This window comes from Dryas octopetala, chromosome 2, assembly GCF_963921425.1.
Source record: "Dryas octopetala chromosome 2, drDryOcto1.1, whole genome shotgun sequence".
Lineage (NCBI taxonomy): Eukaryota > Viridiplantae > Streptophyta > Magnoliopsida > Rosales > Rosaceae > Dryas > Dryas octopetala.
The window spans coordinates 27,570,027-27,592,521 of NC_141367.1; the positions used below are offsets into that span (position 1 = coordinate 27,570,027).

At 37.1% G+C, this 22,495-nt stretch overlaps 5 protein-coding genes across 6 annotated transcripts; 3 read left to right on the plus strand and 2 right to left on the minus strand.

Moving 5' to 3' along the window:
• The first annotated feature begins 1,098 nt into the window (after positions 1 to 1,098).
• Positions 1,099 to 2,263, plus strand: ARR3 (response regulator 3). The gene is made up of 4 exons (XM_086230358.1): positions 1,099 to 1,350; positions 1,443 to 1,522; positions 1,617 to 1,765; positions 1,839 to 2,263. The coding sequence occupies exons 1-4, from the start codon at positions 1,185 to 1,187 to the stop codon at positions 2,155 to 2,157; spliced, it is 714 nt and encodes a 237-aa protein (XP_086086484.1). The 5' UTR covers positions 1,099 to 1,184; the 3' UTR covers positions 2,158 to 2,263.
• A 5,689-nt stretch (positions 2,264 to 7,952) lies between these two features.
• On the plus strand, positions 7,953 to 10,517 carry FH8 (formin 8). The gene is made up of 2 exons (XM_086231235.1): positions 7,953 to 9,046; positions 9,142 to 10,517. Exons 1-2 carry the CDS (start codon positions 7,953 to 7,955, stop codon positions 10,448 to 10,450), a joined length of 2,403 nt encoding a protein of 800 aa, XP_086087361.1. The 3' UTR covers positions 10,451 to 10,517.
• Positions 10,518 to 10,771: 254 nt separating this feature from the next.
• LOC147295055 (neurofilament heavy protein) lies at positions 10,772 to 14,855 on the minus strand. Of its 2 annotated transcripts, none has more exons than XM_086232006.1 (10): positions 14,679 to 14,855; positions 14,500 to 14,584; positions 14,266 to 14,415; positions 13,247 to 14,047; positions 12,708 to 13,112; positions 12,529 to 12,593; positions 12,197 to 12,293; positions 11,979 to 12,047; positions 11,681 to 11,791; positions 10,772 to 11,202 (listed from the first exon to the last, which is right to left on the minus strand). In XM_086232006.1, exons 3-10 carry the CDS (start codon positions 14,305 to 14,307, stop codon positions 11,173 to 11,175), a joined length of 1,620 nt encoding a protein of 539 aa, XP_086088132.1. In that variant the 5' UTR covers positions 14,308 to 14,415; positions 14,500 to 14,584; positions 14,679 to 14,855; the 3' UTR covers positions 10,772 to 11,172. The 2 variants fall into 2 exon arrangements, with proteins under 2 accessions (XP_086088132.1, XP_086088133.1); XM_086232007.1 differs by having other exon boundaries at positions 14,751 to 14,784.
• A 663-nt stretch (positions 14,856 to 15,518) lies between these two features.
• On the plus strand, positions 15,519 to 16,334 carry GLP7 (germin-like protein 7). Its single transcript, XM_086234025.1, has one exon. It carries the CDS (start codon positions 15,545 to 15,547, stop codon positions 16,208 to 16,210), a length of 666 nt encoding a protein of 221 aa, XP_086090151.1. The 5' UTR covers positions 15,519 to 15,544; the 3' UTR covers positions 16,211 to 16,334.
• A 1,309-nt stretch (positions 16,335 to 17,643) lies between these two features.
• Positions 17,644 to 19,316, minus strand: LGT8 (glucosyl transferase family 8). The gene has a single exon (XM_086232606.1). It carries the CDS (start codon positions 19,133 to 19,135, stop codon positions 17,948 to 17,950), a length of 1,188 nt encoding a protein of 395 aa, XP_086088732.1. The 5' UTR covers positions 19,136 to 19,316; the 3' UTR covers positions 17,644 to 17,947.
• Positions 19,317 to 22,495: the final 3,179 nt, after the last annotated feature.

The window sequence follows — 22,495 nt, forward strand, 5'->3', positions numbered from 1 at the left end:
GTATAATTGAAAAATGACACTTTTCATTTTCAATTCCTGCATAACCCAAACATGAGAATTAAAATAAAAAAGTAATTTCTTGTTTACTTTTCTAGGATTACCAAACACATAAAATTACAAGAAAATGTAAAGGAATTGATTTCTCAATAAATCAATTATGTGAAGCAAATGGACCCTTAAATTAATCAAATAACACATAATTTGTTGGCTTTATAGTATGTTTTAAATGTGAGATTTTAGACAGAGAGTTAAAACTTAACATGCATTCTATAAACTTCATTTTATACCTTAAAAGGGTATGAGGTGAACCCATCATTATATATGCTAAATAATCGAACAAGGAATAAAATGTGTTTGAATTAGACTTAAACAGTGCCTCATACAATCCATTATGCATGAAAACACTTTGCTAATAGAATAGTTTAAGTAGTAATCACATTTTTTTTTTTTCTTATATGTAAGACTTAAGTGCCTTAAATAGTTAAACCTCAAGGTCCTCAACCATAATAATAATAACAAGACGCAAAAGTAAAAAAAGGAAAGCAAGTACGAAGCACGAGGTGGCACGTGCAAGGAGAGGCGGTGGGGCAACACAACCATGGGTCACAAGATTCGTGAAGAGATACTGATGCCTACTCTTTTTTGCAACCAAACAAAGACTGAAACACTCGGGGAACTCGCCGGTCTCTACAAACACATAGTAAATGCCACCGGCAAAAGCCGGTCTATGTTTTTTCCCGCCCATGAATTTGACGGCGGGGTCCTTCATTGACCGCCGGTCAACTCCCCCGACCCATCACTCCGCACAAACCCCTACATTGACCAAAATCTCGCGAATCGCGTTAAGCGAGAGATATCGGGGTTTTTTTGGTTTGATTTGGAGATCGCACCAAAGTGGATTTCAGAATCTCAGCGTTTTATGGCTCTAAAATTAAAAATTAAAAATTAAAATAAAGGAGATATGAGATTTTTTAGAGAGAGAAAGATTTGATTTTGCGAAAGAGACCAATACTATATTAGAGATAGAAAAGACACACAATGTGACGGAGACAGATAGATAGACATTACCTTGACATATTTTCATTGCTCTACTGTATAAGAGATTGGCCACAGAAGCAGAGCGAGCCTTGTTGTTCTTGGCCTCTTCTTCAAAACAATTTGTCTTGAGCAATTCTTATTCCGAAATGGCCAGGAGCGGTGTCGTTTCGTGGCGGAGGAGGGCGGAGAAGCTCGGTGGCTTCGACCTTTCGCCGCCGTCCAACTCCGAAGAGGCTCACGTGCTGGCCGTCGATGATAGCCTCGTCGATCGCAAGGTCATTGAGCGTTTGCTCAGAATTTCCTCTTGCAAAGGTCCGTCTTGGCTGAAAAAGAAAGAGTTCCATTTTTGGATTTGTTTTTCGGTTTCTGTGATTCTGAATTGGATTTTGGTCCCAATTTTGCAGTGACGGCCGTGGACAGTGGTAGGAGAGCTCTACAATTTCTCGGGTTGGACGAGGACAAGAGCTCCTCCGTAGCTCTCGATGTAAGTTGATTGAATGAATACCAATTTGATTGATTTAAATTCCAACAATAGTTGGTTTCTCTGTAATGATTTGTACCTATATGTTTGGTTACAGGGCTTGAAGGTGGATCTGATTATCACTGATTACTGCATGCCTGGCATGACCGGCTACGAATTGCTCAAGAAAATCAAAGAATCCTCTACTTTCAAAGAGATTCCGGTTGTGATTATGTCTTCTGAGAACGTTTTGGCGCGCATAGACAGGTATTAATTATTTTATTAGCATTTCAATTTTGATTCTGATTTTGATTTTAATTTTGAATTTTGGTGTTGTCAGGTGTTTGGAAGAAGGCGCAGAAGATTTCATAGTGAAACCAGTGAAGCTCTCGGACGTGAAAAGGCTCAAAGATTACATGGCGAGAGACGTCGGAGTAGTACAAGGGAGTGAAGAAGAGAGTGGGGTCAACAAGAGAAAGCTGCCAGAGCCGTTTGATCTTCACCCGCCTTCATCACCACTGTCCATTTTTCCATCATCGCCCTCGTCATCTTTATCATCACCGTCACCGTCACCGTCTTCGCCCCCGTTCTCGGCTCCACCGTCGCCCACGTCGCTGGACTCGCCAATCAGACGGCTCAAAATGACCAACACTGATTAGATCATCACCAAACCCGATGATAATTACAGCAATCCTCCTTTTTTCGGGTCCAAACGCTATTACCCGTTTTAACGGTTCTCGTTGAATTACCTTTTCGTTTTGTTTTTTTTTTGCTTTGATTTATTTTGTTTGTTTATATATGACTGTGAGTTACACTTATTAATACTACAGATTACTGATTACATTCCTAATCTTAACGGAATTCCAGTTCTTTTAACTTGAATTTTGAGCTTTTTAATACATAGTTGAGAATTCATCAATCTTAATTTATCGTATTTTTTAAGATATTCATATAATATAGAAATAAAAACGTAAGCTTTTAATTAGGTTTTTTTTTTGGCCAAGCCTTTTAATTAGGTTTGATCCCGAGTTTATAGGCCAACTAAAATGTTATTAGAATATTAAATTGGATACCAAGAATTTTTTAGAGTTGTCAAAGTAATGGTATAGTAGTAAATTGTTGTATATTAAGACTTTAGAGAGGTCAAAGTGGGAACAAATTATTGGGTGTATCTAATAAATCGTCACGTGGTGTAATCAATTTAACGTGTAAGGGTATTATTAGATGATATATTTATATTAGTAGAGTATAATATTAATAACATTTATTCATATTATGACACGTTAGATTGATTACACTACGTAACAGTGTATCGGATACACAAAATAATTTCTTCAAAGCGAGAGACTTGAAAGAATTGATAAAATGAGTTAGAAACTTATAATTATAATAAGATAAGAGTTGGATTCATTTCATTTAGAAAAATAAAAATGTATAGAAAAGGTAAAACGAAGCTGGATCGGTCTGTATGTAGAGAGTACAGGGTGTTTAAATGAAATGGGGATTGAATTAAATTGATATGGTTGAGTTGGAGAGATTGGTTTGTAAGATCTTGTCTGGAAAAGAGAATATTGTGGAATGGGGATGTGAATTGGACGTGGGTTGAAATGCTCCCTTTGGGTTGGGGTGGGGTCCTCAACTTCACAGTTTTGTCTGACTGTCTCTTTGGGAGTGGTATGCTTATCATATGCCGTACTGTCATGTCAAAGGGGTTTAGGTATTGAGAGTTAAGATCCACTCGCGCTCCATATAGTATATACCCTATTATTATTATTATTATTATTTTTTCAATAAATTACTTTTTAAATTCAGATTTTTAAATATTTTAAAATGAAAACCCAACCAAATTAAAAATTACGTCAAAATCCAATTTATTCGCGTGTGCGGGCCTGGACGCCGAAAAACAAGCTACCGAGCGCTCGACATACTGAGCTCTCGATACTCTTGTCGAGAGTTCAATGGATGCATCTGCATCTGCATCTGCAAATTTTAGATTATAAATGCATCTTTTGTAGGTTGTAGATGCATATTTTTAGATTGCAGATGCATCTTTTTAGGTTGTAAATGACATATTTTAAGTTATAGATGTATATTTTAGGTTGCATATGCAGGAATGAAGTTGCAGATACAAGCAACCACCAATAACGGATCCAGGATCCCAAACTCGAAGGGTTAGTGTAAAAAAAAAAAAAAAATTTGAACGTCAATAACAATAAAAAGTTGAACGATAAACAACATTACAAGCTACATGTAATAACCTAAATTTTTTATTTTTTAAAAATTTTGTTTATTAAAATAATTATTTGTCTTTATACTTTCTTATACTTAATTACTTATATTATTATTTTTTTATATTTATATTTATATTTGTGTTTATTAGTATTAATTTTAATTACATTTTAATTATGTTATAGTATATATATAAACTTATTTTGCATATACTTATATTTATATACTTCTAACTAGTGTTAAGCATGTGTATGTGAGCCTGGTTGGGAGTTAAGTGAGGTGTGTGTATGTGTGTTTAGTGATGTGTGTGCTAGGCGGGCGTGTGTGTGTGTTTAAAGGCTCTGGGTTTGTAACAAACCCAGCAAAACCCCAGATTACCCGAGAGAAAGAAAACATAGGAGAAGAAAGAGAGAGAAACTGAGAGAGGAAGAGAAGAGAAGAAAAAAGAGTGAGAAAGTCCAGCAGCCACTGAGGCTTTTCATCAAGCATGTGGTGGGCGACTGAGCAGCAATGGGTCACCAACTAGAGGTCGAGGGGTTGCTGGCCAGAGGTTGAGGGGTCGTTGTCCAGAAGTTTGGAAGGTCACCGGCATATGGGAAAAGAGGTTCACGGCTAGGAGATCCAACGTTCGGGGGGTCGCCCAACCCCCTACCTCCCAACGTGCGTCCGTCCTTGGCAACCGTCGAGTGCTTTGTAGAATTATCTAGTGCTCGGTAGACTATATTGGACTTCTACTTAAGTTTTGAATCGGCTGGATCCTGATTTATATTTCTTTTTCATTTTGGACTTCTACTTAAAGGACTTTTTTTAAAAAAACTTTAATTAGAAGGACAATAAATGTAATTTTATTAATCACAAGAATAGCTGATTGTAATATCAAGTTTTATAATAAAAATTACCGCCAAGTGTTTGGCAAGAAAAGACAATAAACATGATTTTATTAATCACATGAACAACTAGTTGCAATATTAAATTTTAGAACAAATATTATTTCCAACTTCCAAGTGCTTGGCACTTCACTGAGCTCGGCTACCTAATTTACGTTGACGAACATGTTTACGCAGAGGAATTATCATTTAGTTTAATTGAGTTTTTGACTATATTTATGATTAATGTAAGGGTTTTCTTGTCTTTAGAAGTAATTAATTTTTTTTCTCCCGATTTTATTTTTTATGAATTTCTTATTTCATAGTATATGAACATGTATTATATGTGTACAATATGAAAGATATATAAATAAATTTATTAATAAAAATAAGGTTATGTTGTAATACCATTTCGGAAGGTTCTTTAGTAATTTAAAGTTTTTCAAAGATCGTCATTGTAAGAGAATAGGAAAATTGATGATTCTTTTAACATACATGGATTTTTAATGAAAAATGGTTAAGAAAACTTAGAACTTTAAATTAAATAAAAAGTTTAAGAGATTTATGATATTTACATATAGGTGGGACTAATCTTTGTGAAAATATCATTGGACCCCATATGAGAGGGTGAGAAAGAAAAGCAGAGCTGTAGTTTTGTTTTGAAATCTTTTTTTGATAGTGAATCAATAAAAAGAGGATGTGGGTCTAGTGGTTGTGACTGGTTTGGCTTTTGGCGTCAACCAAAGGCATCAACTTTTCGATTGATCAAAGTGCCACTAAAGTAAGGAACAATCAATGTAATCAAGCAAAGAATTACTCTTAGCATATTCTAAGAACTTGGATGACCTTTAAACGGCAATGATAATTACTATTTCCATAAAAGTATAAAAGAGTTTTGCTTTGATCGATCGCTACTCAATAGATAATTTTTAATAATTAATCAATATGAGATTTTTCATGGTAATGACTATATAATTTAATGATATTCTGCCATATTAGTGTGAGAGAAGATCATGAATTCAAATTTTATAAATAAAAATGTGGTTAAAATCAAAGGTCCATTGATTTTAACTTCAAAATTTCAATAACTTTTTAGTTTAGGTACCAAAATTAAATAGTATTTTAGATTAGGTACTAGTTAAAAAGTCAAACAAAATAATAAAGTAAAAGGTATTAGAATTTAAAAATATTTCATCACATGCCACTATAATAAAAAAATAAAAATAATATTACATCACAAATATTACATTAATTTATACTATATTGTATTAAAATAAAATAATATCAATCCAGTCACAACTTAACTGTGACTGTCTTGGTAAATTGAAAGAGACAACTCAAACCACTATATTATGTATTATTTTCAGTAAAAGTATTGTTTTTGCCTCTATTTATACAATATTGTAGTATAATTTCTCTAAAATAAATTTCAATGAAGTTACAACTTAACTGTAACTGTTTCACAATTTAGATGTGATTGTCGTTCAGTCACAACTAAATATGAAGTTGAGACTACATTAGCAAATTTTCAAGATAATATAAAAGCCTCAAGAGCAATTTTGTCAAAACCTTATAAATTTTAACTAACACCCATCATATGTGGGCTAAAAAACAAAAATGTTAAATAGAAAAGGCTAAAATCAAATAGGTCAACATGTTTGTGACCTAATCTAAAAACTACATTTAAATTTGGTAGTTCAATTGAAATATTATATGATATTCATGCTATACCAAAAAATTATTATTATGATTTGATATTTAATCTTAATTTTCTATAAAATCAATACGAGATTGTCAATGAAAACTCATATTGATCAGAGTTGATAGTCACTTGCATGCAGACAATTGACGTTGTGATATCGCCAACACAATTTAGCGTTGAGCACCAAACAAACACAAAATAAAAATCTGCTAGGTTCCTGGGCCGGGCCCACATGATATAACCCAGAAAATAAAATGAAGACCCAGGAAAATGAATGCATGGGCCTTTTTGCCGCCAATGTATGGCCATGCTTGATGGCTGGCCCAAGCATTCTTCATTTGTATCCTACGATACCTTATACTGAAACCAAATAACTAAATTACTACTAGTACCGGTTGAGCAATCTAGAAGACTAGAAATAGAATACATAAATAATATTCTACTGAAAAAATAAATATTTTACGGATGAGATGGGCTTGAAGTTGGTTAATTAGGCCGAACTAAATGTAACCCAACCTAACTTGTACTGGCCCATGTCATTAATACACATAAATTTGTATTTGTACGAGAATAAAAGGTTTTCAAATAATTCATTAAACCTAATTGTTTCAATTTCATAATTTTACCTAATATGTAATTATATCAAATTCAATTCAATACATTGTATCTGGTATTTTTATGGTTATTCTAACAAAACATTAGCTAAATCCAAACCCACTCTTTTAAATCTCTTCATTCAAACAAAATCTTTTATTTTTTTTATTTTTGAAAGGAACTTTTTTAGGTTGGCGGATAAGTAATCAGTTTGTGGTTTGTTTCCCAACCACTACATACACGCAGTTAAGGCAATGAATCAACCAATTTTGGTGAGCCACTCTTGTCTAATTTTCAACACAATCTCATGGGCCCAAGGAGGTCCAATCCAAACCATCAACCTTCTATATGAAACGAAGTCGTTGACTAATTATTTATTCGTTGGTGTAGAAGGCCTTCAACGCGTGAAAGGGCAATCCTTTCAACCCCAAAATCATTAAAGGACTCAAAGTTGATAAGGTCTCCTTTTCTGACTTTAGCTCATTATCCATTTACGTACAAGAATCAGCAACCCATGTAAATTTCATTATAATATTCCAAACAAAATTTACAAATATGGTTATAATTTGCTCACTCAAAGCAATATATAATCTGATTATATATTATAAAATTCGGTGCTTTACCACTTCTACAATTTTGGTTTTGACAGAGTAAACTACCCACTTCTATAAAGATATATATATATATATATATATTTTAATAGTGTGTCAAATACTTTTAATATGAGGCCACCCTCGTGTTGAGCCCTAGGCAGAGGCCTTGCTCGCATGAGTCGGCACTCATTTAATTAAATTAAAATATAAATTACAATTGAATTAATAAAGTAATCCAAAGGAAGGTCTTTGAGTGGTTGAATATATACAAAAGCCCGGGAAGGAAAATTGGAAACAACTAAACTAACTACTATCTTTGAAGCTTTCAGCATTCTCTTAACCAAACCCCTAAATGCCCACGACAAAGGATTGACATAGACACCCACCTCCAACTCAATGCCAACAATTCACAAAACTCCAACAGATTCAGTTTTTGTCAACCCCATCTCTGCAATTCCACCAAAAGCTTCATGGCTATGATGTTTCAGCCATGGTTGCTTCTCAACCCATTCTTTATCTTTTGCATTTATGCTATGTTGTCTCTTGTTAATGGCCAATCTAGCTTTGGATCCCCTCAAAATATTGAAGTTTTCTACCCATTTTCATTGACTCCATCCCCAGCCCCAACACCCCAGATCGATTCATTGCCTCCCAAAGAGTCGCCGCTGCCGCCGCCGCCACAACCTCAACCGCCGCTGCCGCAAAAGTCTTCGTCGAAGAGTGACATTGCGAAGGCGGCAGGGGTGACTGCAGCCTGCACTTTGGTGGTTTCTGGGTTGGTCTTCTTTTTAGTTCAATGGTGCATTGTTGCGAGGCGCAGAAGAAAGGTTATTATTGGAGGCGGCGGCGGTGGTAGTAGTCCTGCTCCGCCGCCTGTGGTGGTGGCTCACAATGAATTCACACGATATGATGGGAATCTCAAGGGGTTCATTGTCGATGAGAATGGTCTGGACGTGCTTTACTGGCGAAAGCTTCAAGGGAAAAGCTCAAAGAAGAGTAGTAGTAGTAGTAGTAGTCTCCGTAAGGAGGTCTTGCGAGATCACAAGAATGGAGAAGAAATCAATGATGATGGTGAAGGGTTTGGCCCAAAAATTCAAGAAGCTCCTCTGTTCCGAGGAAGGTCTTCAACGTCCCACATCGATTTTGTACCAAAAGAAAGTGATGAGAATCGAAGTAGAACCAAGGCTCTCAAGGCTGTTGAGAATCCAGAACCAGAAGTAGAGCTATCTATTCAATCATCAAGTCCTCCTCCTCCACTTTCTCCGCCACCAACACCCCCACCTTTGCCGCCTCCTTTGTTGCCAGTTACAAACAAGAAAAGCCCGGCTGCTGCGGCACCTCCACCTCCTCCACGGCCACCAATTCAAGCTAAGAATGGTCTTGCACCGCCGCCCCCTCCACCACCCAAGGCGCGTAGTTTGAACGCCTTGACAAAAGGGGTGAAGGAGTCTTCTTCATCAGGAGCTGGAAATGGTCAGGTCAAACTGAAGCCTTTGCATTGGGACAAGGTGAACACTAACATTGAGCATTCCATGGTGTGGGACAAAATTGGCGGTTCATTTAGGTAAATGATCAATGCTTAAATTTACTAAAGATTATATGTAAAACCCTCTATTTGGTTTCAAGGATTCTGAAATGTTACAATTTTGTTATTTTCAGCTTTGATGGTGATCTTATGGAAGCTCTTTTCGGATATGTTGCCACCAACCGGAAATCCCCTGAAAGAGACAACAACAACAACGTTGGCCCATCAGCGCAAATTTGTATCCTAGATTCCCGGAAGTCCCAGAACATTGCAATTGTTCTAAAATCTTTGACCATTTCACGCAAAGAAATCCTTGAAGTGCTGATGGAGGGCAGAGGACTAAATGCAGAGACTCTCGAAAAGCTTGCTGGAATTGCCCCAACTGAAGAAGAACAATCCGCAATCCTTGAGTACAATGGAGATCCCACAAGGCTTGCTTATGCTGAATGCTTCCTATACCACATCCTCAAAGCTGTGCCTTCGGCTTTTACTCGCCTTGATGCCATGCTTTTCAGGTACATCTATGACTCGGAGATTCTCCAGCTCAAGGAGTCTATGCAAACACTTGAATTGGCCTGCAAGGAACTTAGGACTCGAGGACTATTTATGAAGCTGCTAGAAGCAATTCTCAAGGCTGGAAATCGCATGAATGCTGGAACTTCAAGAGGAAATGCACAAGCTTTCAACCTCAGTTCTCTTCGGAAGCTATCCGACGTTAGAAGCAGTGATGGAAATACTACTCTTCTTCATTTTGTTGTGGAAGAAGTAGTCCGGTCTGAGGGAAAACGGTGTGCTATGAACAGGAATCGTAGCCTCAGTCGCAGCAGCAGCCATAGCAGTAACAGCAACAACTTAAGTTCTGAGAATTCAAAACCAAAAGAGGATACAGAGAAGGAGTATATGATGTTGGGATTGCCAGTGGTTGGAGGCATCAGTAACGAGTTCTCCAATGTGAAGAAGGCAGCGATTATAGACCATGACAGCTTTGCAAGGACGTGCTCAGCTCTCACAAAGCGTATGGCAGAAGTTGGAGAACTTGTACTCCAATGTGCCAACAATGGCGGCGGAAGATTTGTGAAAGAGATGAAGGGTTTTCTTGATGCAGCTGAAGAAGAGCTGAAGGTGGTGAAGGAAGAGCAGAAAAGGGTGATGGAGCTTGTAAAGACAACAACAGAATATTATCAACCAGGAGCTTCTAAGGATAAAGGGGCACACCCATTTCAACTATTTGTTTTAGTTAAAGATTTTCTAGGCATGGTTGATCAAGCATGTGTGGAAATTTCTCGAACTATGCAGAGGAGGAAGACAATGACAGCAAATGTAGGATCACCATCACCAAACTCATCAGGATCAAGAAAAACCGTAAGGTTCCCAGTCTTGCCTAAAAATTTCATGTCAGGAAACTCTAGGAGTAATTCTACTCAATCAGATAATGGTTTCTGATTTGGTTTGTACAATGTATATAGATTACAGAAAGAAGGATTACAATGAGAAATATAGCCGAGTGATTTTTCAATGTTTCAAGCCTCTTATTCAAACCTTGGCAAACTTTCAACCATCAAACTCCGAAGTGTTGCTGATTTCAGTTAATCCTTCTCATTCAGTAAGATGGTAGTAGGGTTTCCTTTTTCCTTTATTTTTTTTTTTCATTTTTTTTTTTCTATCTTGCCAATTCCTACATTCGTTTGATCCATAAATATTCGTTCTTTCCATAATTCTTTGGTTTTCAGTAATGGTGTAATCATATGTATCCAGATTTATGCAACAACTAAAACATCTTGATGCAATTTTCACAGTTCCAACAGTTATACCTTCTCACAGGGAAAAAGAAATACAACAATGTGTACATAACAATTTCTAACCCTGAATACTATTTGGGACAAGTAGGGCATTTTGGCAATGAAAGGTAGCAGAACCAGGACCTTCTTACATTGTGCAGATAATATGCTCCACCTAGATACGATTGATAACATAGGTAGTCTGGCCATCCAGATAAACAGGTTGTGACTCATCATGACTACTTGCCATCAGCTAAGCAATAATATTTAAGCATGGACCCTTGATGAGAAGCAATTTCTTCATATATATCTTCCTTCTTGTCTATCCTCTGAAGTAGACAAATTTCGTGGTAGATGATGTATGACCCTTCAGCCTAACAGATTTGGTCACCGGTGAATGTCATGCTTGGAACCCTCCTGCTTATACCATAAACGCAGTTTACATTAAAATAAGAAAAAAATAAGAAAACAAACATAAATAAATTAACCACAGCGATAAGTTCAGATATGTAGTGCAGTAACTCATTGCACAGATTGAAATGCTTGTTTTATTGCATACATACTAACTTTCCTTCTCTCATATGGGTATTCAATGCATATAACTCAATTATATTCCTACATATGTATAATGGCTCTTTAGTTTTTATACTTGTTCTGAAGTACTCAACACATGAGAGGCTTTACACAGTATGATATAAATATAATGCAAAGAAGCCCAAACCAAGCTTAAACTAGGGTTGAAAGCTCATTCAGTGGTGCAAATAGGAGGAACTTCATGAAAGAATGATTTCTAAGGATAAATAAGATGGATTGTATATTGTGGGTCCTTTGAAAAGATAAAAAACTGGAACAAATGGATCTCATGCCATTAGAGATTAACACAATGACGATATACCTTTTCTGAAGTACTTTTCGAAATTTTTTGTCCCCGATGAAAACCTAGCATGGGTGTAGCCTTAGAATTAAGACTCTGTCCTAGCTTTTTTATCCCTGCCTCCTTTTGCTCCTGTGTCAAGCATACACTTCTGAGAAATAACATTTTCAATTTTTGTAGACTAAATCAATATGATTCTATTTTCTGATGAGTTATATAGTAAGATTCAAAGAAAATTATTATCGAGGGCATCCATACCAAAACTTGAATTAGACAGGTTTAATGCTCCTTAAAAGAATAGTTATTTGTAGGATCATACCGACTTTGGTTGGAAGTGTGTTTTCTCTGCCTCTTTGGCATTGGATTTTGCCTCCAATTTCTTTGAAAACTGAAATATATTGGTAAATGAGATTCCAAATATATGGCTAACAAATTAAAACATGCTCAAGATTTGAAAAGAAACAATGTCCATGCATGTGTGTGTGAGAGAGAGAGAGAGAGAGAGAGAGAGAGGAGTGGGGGTCAGTCAATGTATACCTCCTTTCTTCTCTCTGCTCTTTCATCACTTCTTGAGCCAAAAGATGATGGCGCAGCCTTAGCACTTCTTTTATCTAGGGCACCTGTTTTGAGTGACCTATGACCAAAAAAAAAATCAAAGCAATATAAACAATCTGTGACACCAAATAAAGTGAAAATCCTTATAAATCAACAAAGTGATATATGATAGTATATAACATGCAGAGAGTCTTATTATACAAGTATCACATGCACAGAAGATACATAATTATTGTACATAAATACATACATAAATGTAATATTTAAATAGTAAATATATCCATCAGCAGTAAAATGTGAATTTAAGATATTACCCTCCATTCTCTCTTGGCAGGGGCACAGAAGTGGAAACCCTTGATTCTTTACCCTTCACAGAGAGCTGCGTTCCATAATAAAGTTTTCCAGAAATGAAAATTTGATGTTAGACAAGCTAATGCCAACCTCAGGGAGCTGGTCATCTCTTCAAACAAGGAAACATACAAATTTGACAAACCTGCTTTGGTGTTGAAGATCTCTCTTCACTGGAGGATTTTGGTTGGTTGAAATTGTTTTGAAATGTCTTAAATGCTCGTTTGACAATGTCCTTATCTCCCATTTTCTCCATAATGAACGATTTTCTGGTGGTGGTCACAGGTGCTGAATTACACTTAATGGGTTCTAAACTGAGTGACATGTGCAAAGCTTTAAGAGGAACTTTCGTGGTTTCCTCAGTAGAAGAATTTTTGCTCCTAGAAGAACTATTGCCCTTCTTCACCGAGGTTCGTGATGCGGATCTTGGAGTAGAAGTTGATATAGGCTTTGACACTCTAGGGGTGGAATTCTGTGGTGTTTTAGTTATCGGTGAAACTGGTTTCTTCATAAACTTTGCCGCGTTTCTCTCCTTACTCACTGGAGTAACCTATACAACAGAAAATTGAAAAAGACATCAGACATCAGACATCAGACTTAAACCAAAAAAGTCCTGAGATATAGAGCAAGGTAACTATCTGCAGAGAAGTTTTCTTAAATAGATTCAAGAATTAATTACTTCACCTTCAGAGACCCCTTCTGAAGTTCCAGTCTCTTCTTTTCCTTTTTCACTTCTGGAGCATTCCCTAGAACATTGTCCAATGTCTTTCGAAGTTCCAATCTCTTTTTTTCCTCTTTAAATTCTGGAGCATTCCCTGTATCATTGTCCAAGGTCTTTGGAAGTTCCGATCTGTCTTTTTCCTCTTTAACTTGATCTGGAGCGTTTCCTATATCATTGTCCAAAGTCTTTGGAATTTCCCGTAATCCCTGAGAGTCAGCAGGGATAGTTTCTACTTCTTTCACCAAAACAAATTCTGGTTTGTTCAAGTTGGGACTATCAGCTTCTTCTTTCTCTCCCTCAAACAATGAGCTTTGACATTCTATAGTGATAACATCCTCCTCCTTGAGATCATCATCATCTACATGGGTGCTACTCATCTCATTGTTTAAATTGGTCTCTTGATTAAATCCTTGGACAGTACTTTGACTGTTAGTTAAATCAATTTCAAAATGTGTCCCACAACCGATCTGATCTTCATCATTTTGATCATCTGATCTTAAGGGGTCATCTTGCATTTGCTTCTCTTGTTCCAGCAGCTCTTCAGCTTTCCGAGCAGCAATCCTCTTGTAATGGGCTTCAAAATAGGCCCTTTTCTGAGCTACTGAACCGGGTGTAGCACACTTCTCAACTTCTTCCAAGTACTTATTTGGTGGTGAGAATGCCGAAAATTTTTCCCAAGACAGTGAATCATTCTCAAACCTACCGAATGAAACCGACACTTCCAGAGCAGGATTTAAAGAATTTGAAGCAGCTGTCTCACCCACCTGTTTATTTAACAGAAAAAAAAAAAAACCAAAATCCAACCATTTTCTGAAGCAGGAACAGAGTGGCAACAACAAGCAAAAAGCAGTATGCAAATCTAGAAATTATATATTGAATCAATCAACAACCCACAAAACAAAAGCTTCAAAAGATAATAATTGCAAACAAATTAAACAGATGGGTCACTTTTTCAAACAAATCTAAGGACAAAAGTGTGTACCTTATCTGCATAGTTTGGAAGATCTACTATTGATTCACCCATTATATCTACAAAGAGCTGAATTACCAGAGAGCTACCACACCAGGACACAAACTGTGCACACCACGGCCTTTGACTAGCATGGACATCACCAATCTATTGAATCACACACTACAAGACCAATAGTGAGAAAAACCACTATGGGGACAAAAAGAAAGACTTAACAAATTGCAAGAATAAAAGAATAGAAAATACATGTCCATGTGTTCTCTTTTGCTCCTTTTTCTATACTGGTATTATCACTTCACCTTTTCACTGTTTCTGGTACTTATGGAAACTCCTAAAATGATAAACCCAATCAATCATCAGCACAAGACAATTATATGAAGAAAATAAAAAGAAAGCTAAAAGGCTCAACGTTGCAGATGACCCACAAAATATTTCCAAAGATGATTTAGCTTTCACTTGCATTATTACTGTGGAATCAAAAGTTGAACAGTTAAAACCTTCTTTTTAGAAGTACATGGTGGATTGATGACTGTGGAACTGAAAAGGAGACAACAGATAATGTCAATGTAGAAATATAACTAATGGGAAAATAGAGATTAGTTGGCTTATCAATTTATTATGGAGGTTGAACAAAGCAAAGTGGGCATATTGAATAAACAAAGATATGAATACCAATCTTAACAAACTTTAATATTTTTTTGATAGGAAAAAAGTTTTAATATTGATACCTGTGGATTTGTCATAGAGGGATTAAGAGAGAGACCTAAAAGAAGTTCAAAAGAGTGATCCGATCAGGCATGAAAATAGAGGAATGGTCCACTTGAAAGTGCAGTACAGTAGAAAGACATGATAGTGAAAGTTACATGTGACAGGTCTAAGCCTCCAAGGTCTAATATTAATAATTATCTAGCTACTGGGGTTGTATGTGGTCCCCCCCCCCTATTGAATTAGTTGAACCAAACAATACAAAGACATTGCACAGAAAAAGCAAGAGCTACGGTGTCGTTTTACAGACAGCTGGTGTACATATGGGCCCAAGCCCAAGGAAAAGTCCATACTTCATTGATAAACAATTATAGCACCTCCATCTCCATCATTAACCTTTCTGGGCCTCCAACTTGCCTTGTATTTTCCTCCTCTAACTCCCCTAAGCTACTCAATCACCTCACCCCATTAGCATTAGTTTTACTAAACATCACTATCCTACATTTGCTATATATATCACTCCACTTTTCGCTTACTGTGGAAATCCTACAACCAAAAATTTTCTGGGTTTTTTAACAAAGGCATCATGAGAATCAATTCTTCCTTTCTCCATTTATTCCTCAGCCTAGCTCTTATATTGGGCCAGGCCAAACCCGACCCGGATCCACTTCAAGATTACTGCATAGCTGACACAAAAACCCCTCAGTCTTTTTACCTCAATGGTGCACCCTGCATTAATCCAAAACTAGCAGATTCCTCCCATTTCACCACATCTGTCCTTTCCAAGCCTGGCAACCCCAAAGCCAACCCTTCTGGCTTCAATGTCACAATCACCAACACAGTCAATTTACCTGGGCTCAACACCCTGGGCCTGACCATGGCCCGAGTCGACATAGCGGCGAACGGGCTTGTGCCACCGCACTTGCACCCACGGGCCTCGGAAGTAACCATCTGCCTCAAGGGTTTGCTTCTTGTGGGCTTTGTAGACACGTCCAACAGTGTCTTCACACAAGAACTGAAGCCCGGTGAGTCATTTGTGTTCCCAAAGGGTCTGATTCATTTCTTGTACAACTATGATTCAAAGGCCCCAGCTTTGGCCTTGTCTGGGCTCAGCAGCCAGAACCCTGGTGCCCAGATTGTTTCCTTTGCCACATTCACATCAAACCCTTCAATCCGTGCTGACATTTTGCAAAGTGCTTTTCAAATTAATCTCCAAGATGTTGCCAGGATCCGAAGGAACCTTGGAGGTTGATTAATAATTAACAAGCACAACTATTTATTTATTTATTTATCAAAATGTATTATGATTCTAGGAATGCAAGTTGCTTGTTGGGGCTATATGGCTGCGTGCAAAGTCAGCTTATGTTTTGGATAAATGCACTTGCCAACGGTCATATTGCTGTGTGTAATTGTTAAACAAGCCATAAACACTGTTTTAGTGGGTACATGTATACAAGTAGGATCTGTTTCTTTCTTTTTTCTTAGTTTAAAAGGAAAATGCAGAAAAAGATGAAGCATGTGTGAAAATTTAATCAGAAAAGATTGACTGCTTCCCAGCTGGAGCACTAGTAAGAATTGGTTTTATGCACCTCTTTTGGCAGGCAAGAAACAAGAAGGGGTTCGTTCTTTTGCTTTGTACCCACTGCAAAGCAAAGCAAATTCTGCCAAGAAAAATTCCAGCCATCATTATCAGTGGGTCTTTATGATTTTGTAAGTATTAGGTAGCTAATGTGGCAAAATCAAGTTTTGGACATGTGACCAAATAATGATTAGGAGAAGAAACTTCTGGTAATAACCTGATTCCACACAGTGCAAGTCAATTCTTTCAGTAAATTCCTGTAGAGTCCCAAAAAAGCTCCCTCAACTGGAAAAAAGTAACTGTAGAAATAAAACTAGCTGTAAATTCAAACGACTTAAAACTTCGAATTTCTAACAATATAAAAAAAAAAAATTACTTATCTATCTAATCTGTGTAATTTGTAAGTAATTGTATGTATTTGAAATTTGTCTTCTAGCCGTTAAAAGAGTAGATTGTTGAGATTTTCCTTGTTACCTAAAAGGCTAAAACCTCATAAAAAGTCTAATTTTCCAAAGCAAGGAAAATTGGTTATGGGCAAGCACCACCTATAAAGGCTATAATCCTATATGACAAAGTCCAATTTTAAGAATAGAACCTTCAACCGACGATGCTTGGAAAATTACAACCCTCTTAATCCACCTATTATAATATCCTTTGTTGACGTGCATCTTCCAACAGCAGCCGAATGAGCTTGCACAAGAGTAAAGCTCTCACCCACCCATTCAATTATGATATTATCATAAATAATAAAATATACAAGCAAAAAATAGTAAGAATAAGATATATGAATGGCACATTTGCACGTACCAATTACCAATTCATAATATATAAAAAATTTAAATCATTACTGGATTGAAAATAACAAGGAGGAGCGTGTCAGGCTCTGATGACCCCAAGAAAGGCCCGTGAACCCCTTGAGCTGTAAACACACGACACAACACCATTGATCTCAGTTCTTTACTTCACATCTCATCATCTCCATTGTCATTGAGCCTCTTTGGTCACTTTCAAAATTTCAATCATGGCAGAGACAATGAAGGAGTAAATAAAGCATGCACTAAAAACACAGAGCCCGTAATAGTTGAGAAAAAGAATGAAACTTGAAATGAAAGAAGCAATAAGCAAGAACAACTGTATGATATTTCTCCTCCTCAGAGACCCATATTACATACAAAGAAATCATTCAATCAACCAAAATGGTTCCAAGAAACTGAAACACCCAAAAATGGGAATTGAATTATCTCATAAATGTAAAAAGCACAAAGAAAATAAAATTAAGAACCCAAGAAAATTTCCAAAATAAACCACTGAAGAAGACCCAAGAATCTCCTCTTCTAATCAATCAATCTGTACATATAGCTCTATCAAAAGAATGTCTGAACAATGTATGAAAGAATCATAACATAACCCTCATGACAAATAGCTGGAGAACCCAATCAATGTGGAAGCAGAAATGGATGATAAAGATTGAAACTTTACTGCTGCGTTGTGATGGTGCAGTGGCTTGTAGAGATCATAAGGTTCCCAAAGACGGTCAAGTGGGCAAGGCTTCTTGGAATCAAGTCTGACCCAAGGCTTGCCTTTGCCACTCCAATGGAGCAAACTCACCGGACCAGGGTGCAGAGACCTACAGCTACCTCTGACATTGTCACCACCGAGCCCATGTTGGTTCCACCTGTGGTCTATGGCTTCAACGTTCCCAGCGAAGACTAGCAAAAATGGCGGCAGAGAACCCAAATCGTAAATCCTTCTCTTTCTTTGTAGTTCCATCCAATTCTCGATTTTCTTTCTGTAATTTCCGTCCCTCCACCTCACCAAGTCCATCACCATCACCCCCGTGTTGAAATAGCATGGCTTTCTTGAAGAAAATACCCGGGAGAGAACCGGGTCGGACCAGAACCCGTCCGTGAAGTACTTGGTGAAGTTGGCGTGGCAATACTCAGGGGCTCCGATTACCCGCGACCCTGTAAGCGAAATGTTCCAGAGCTTGTGAATGTCGTCGACCACGAGCACGTCCGAGTCCAAGTAAATAATCCGGTCCACGCAGCGATCCAATATGTCGCCCAGGTAATTTCTCGCGTAGTTGAGCGGGTTCTCGAGCGCGAGACGAATCGAGGACGAGATGAGGTTGATGACGGTGTCCTCGCGGAAGATGTAGACCTTGAAATTGAGGGAAGGGAAAGTGGATCGGACGAGTTGGGTGAGGACCCGGGGACTCGCCGGGTCGAACTCGGCCGCGATGAAATGGAAGAAGACGTTTTCGGGGCAAGAAGCGTGCTTGAGAACCGAGTGTACGGCAGCTACGGACCCCCGAAGGTACTCCGAGTCCAGAGTCATCGCGATGTGGACCAGAGACGGGTCGCAAGACGACACCGTTTCGCGGTTGATCGAGACGGCGCAGTCCGCTCCGTTACGGTAGTCCGGCGCTTCAGAGAATCGGGACCAGGCGGCGGCGCCCAAGCCCAGTTGTTCCAAAGCAGCATCTCCGCCGTCGATCGCTATCGTCGGAAAAGAGCGAATCCCAATGCAAAAGGGAGGGAAGAGAAGGGATATAGTGAGAACAAACGAAACGGCGGCGTATAGCCGGAATGGGAGCATTGCTCGCCGCGTTTCTCTCTGGAAGGGGCAAATGGGGTTTGGGTTTTTCTGGTTTATTTTCCCTTCGTTTTGGGGTTTTTGGGGAGTGAATGTAGAACAGAAATTGTGGTGGGTGTGTCTGGGTCTGTGGGTGAGAGAGTTATTATAGAGAAGAAGAAAGAGACAGTTGTGGTGCTTGTGGAGATTTTGGAAATCGAAAAGAAAAAGAGAAATCTAATTGAGTAAATAAGTAATAACTGATAAGAAATGTCAAATGCAAACATTTTGTGAAATTATAGTGGGGGGAATATAAAAGGAAAGAGAAATGCCAAACACGGTTGTTGTTCGATAATTGCGTTTCAATGAAAACGCGGAGATAGAGACACAGACTGAGACAGAGGGAAGGGTTCAAGGCCCCTCTTCACTATTTACTATTACTTACTGTCTCTGTCTGTCGCTCTGTTTTTGCTTCATTATGTTACTCTCATTCAAACCGCTCCTTTCGTTAATGGTTTCTGGGTTTTTATTTATTTATTTTTTTTTGGTGAGTTAAAACTGTAATTGTTTTTTCCGTTATTTGAAATGTGTGAGATTAATATTAGCACAATACGTAAGTTGATCTTGTAGGGTTTGAATTTACCGAATCATAACGTATTTAATTTTACGCGCTTCTAATTCTCAGTTAGGAACCACAAACTAATAATTGGTCCTTTTTTGTGTGTTGGAAACTTGGAATTGAATAGGGCCATTACTCAAAAGAAATTGCTAAGATTTAACTCCATGACACGAAAATATATAGAATGGGTTAGTCAAGTCAAATGATTTTTTTAGAAAAACAAAAAAACAAATGAGGGATGAAAAAAGGTAAGTAGTAGGTGGGATGAGTAATTTAAGGTTTAAGTATGGTAATAATGTCACTTACAAAAAATTTGGTGCCAAAGATAGAAAAAAGTAAATAATAAGAAGAGGAAATGTGAAAAGATTGTGCAGGTATGCAAAATAGGTTTCTCTATATTAGGGTTTGGAAAGCAAAATTAATGTGCATTTATGTGGGTGACAACCCTATGTTGTTTCGAAATGGGAAGGGGTTGAAATTTGGATGCAGTATTGATGGGGGTGCCAATGTGCCATATTTGTCTTCACTCTTCAGCAATTAAGGAAATAAAAATTAAAAGAAAAAAGAAAAAAAAAAAGGGATGGGATGGGATGGGATGGGATGGGATCTATAAGATAGAGAGTGATTCATTAGTGCATGATGACAACACCAATGTGAAAGTTAATTCTCATTTACTCTACCTCATTGCTCGCATCAACCCAAGGACTTTTCAATTTTCATGGCCTCCTCATTGTTTCATTTAATTAGATGGTGCACAAGCACAACTGTACATTTATTTTAACGATAATATTTCTATTTGACATTAATTAATTATTAGTATTAAGCTATTAGCAAAACCTTGTCCTTGTTTAGAGAGAGAGAGAGATTGAAACCAAGTGCCAGGTCAGAGGATGCAGCCAAAAGAGGTGGACAGCTCAGCAGAGCATGGGGTTAGGCAGTGACTTGCTTTTGTTGTTGGAAACTTGGAAGGAGTAATATGCTTGGCCAGCTGTTTATTGATGTTGGCGGCTGCCATCAGCCTGGCATTTCAGCCTCATTTGTCGTTGTCCCACGTGGCCACGTGATCACGTGCGCCCAACTTCCTATTGCCTAAGTGGAGTTCTTCTTTGCCCTTTTGTATTCGACGTCCAGAATATGCTACAGCAGGGACACACTATGTCACTTTATACCATATTCATCAATCTTGTTCCATTTTTTATTTTCTTACTATAAAATCTTGCTCATTTGTCACTTGGGTAACATTCCATTGTAAATGTGATGTGTTCTTCTCGTATGGTTCATTTTTAGATCATATTTTTAAATATGAATTAACTTAATTCATTTCCTAAATTAATAATTTAACCACACAAGATACCATATTATTTGATAGAAACAAAAAAAAAATTTCTTTAGTGAGTAATGTTATTGTCAATAAATGGAACATGTTATGTTACTGACTATCAATTTAAGTTGTACATTTAATTTCTTTAACAAGTGTATAACTTTTGCACCATATATAACTTGAAACTAAAATTCCCATTTATCAATTATGCCTAAGAAGTGTAATATTCTCCATCTAATATATTCATGAGTTGCATATTTGACATGCGACATATAATACTAACTATTTTCAATTAAAAATTTGGTTTTTCAGTTTACCCTAAGGCCTAAGGTGGTCAAGACTCGAGAGAAGAACTACCAAAGAATCCTCTTCAAATTCACGCCTCTTTACAAAAGAATAAATTTTTTTTTTTATGATAGCAATGTATCTCTAACATTCTTCTATGGCTGTTTTAATAAATCAATAAATTTAATTTATATTGATTAAAAATGATGACACAAGAAAATGCACATGATTGATGATACAATGAACGATGACAATATAAACAAGTAAACCGTGCCATCTATGATATAAAAATGTAACCACTGACGTGACAATTTTTAATTACACATTTTTTTCTAATATTTATCATCCCATGCAATAGTGTTGAGCTAGAGTGAGGTGATCTATGATCCGTTTAAACCTACTTATCAAATAATTTATAGAAGTCATGGTTATTACTTATTAGCATAATGTCATGGATTACGACACACATGACAACACATACATTGATACATAGGCAAGATAAAGAGTGTGTGAAATTGGATTCCAGAAAACAAAAACTAATAACGGTCCATTTTTTCGTTTTTATTCTATAAAAGGTTTATTTTGGGAATGTTTATATGTAAAGAGTTAATTAAACTCCAAAGTCGAAGGCTGGAAGCCAAAAATAGTTGTGAGTTGAGTAGACGCAAAGAATTAGACTATTCGTTGCTTCTTTTGTGCGTTGGTCTACAAATAGATATTACAGTGAACTTTCCGTCTCCAACAATTATTGAATCAAATTCTTTACCTGTAAATGTTGCATTATTATTGCTGTTGAATCCATCACTTTCAAGTCCAAAAGTCATCGATGAATTCGTCCTTTATACGTGTCAAAAAGCATTGCTTGTGCTGCACAAAAAGAAATCACGAAATTAGACTCACTATGCTTAATTATTAAAACGATTAACCACCTAGCAAATGGACCAAAATTGAGTCAAAGTGTCAAACTAACACCCAATTTAATATATTACCGACAAAACTTTCATATTACTGTATATACTTCTATCATATCAAATTGAGTAGTGCTAGATATACCACATTTTTATACCACCTTATGTGGCAACTTACATGGCATTCATACATTGGATACTAAAAAATAAAAAGAAAAACCCAAAAATAAAAAGAAAAACTCTGTCCAATA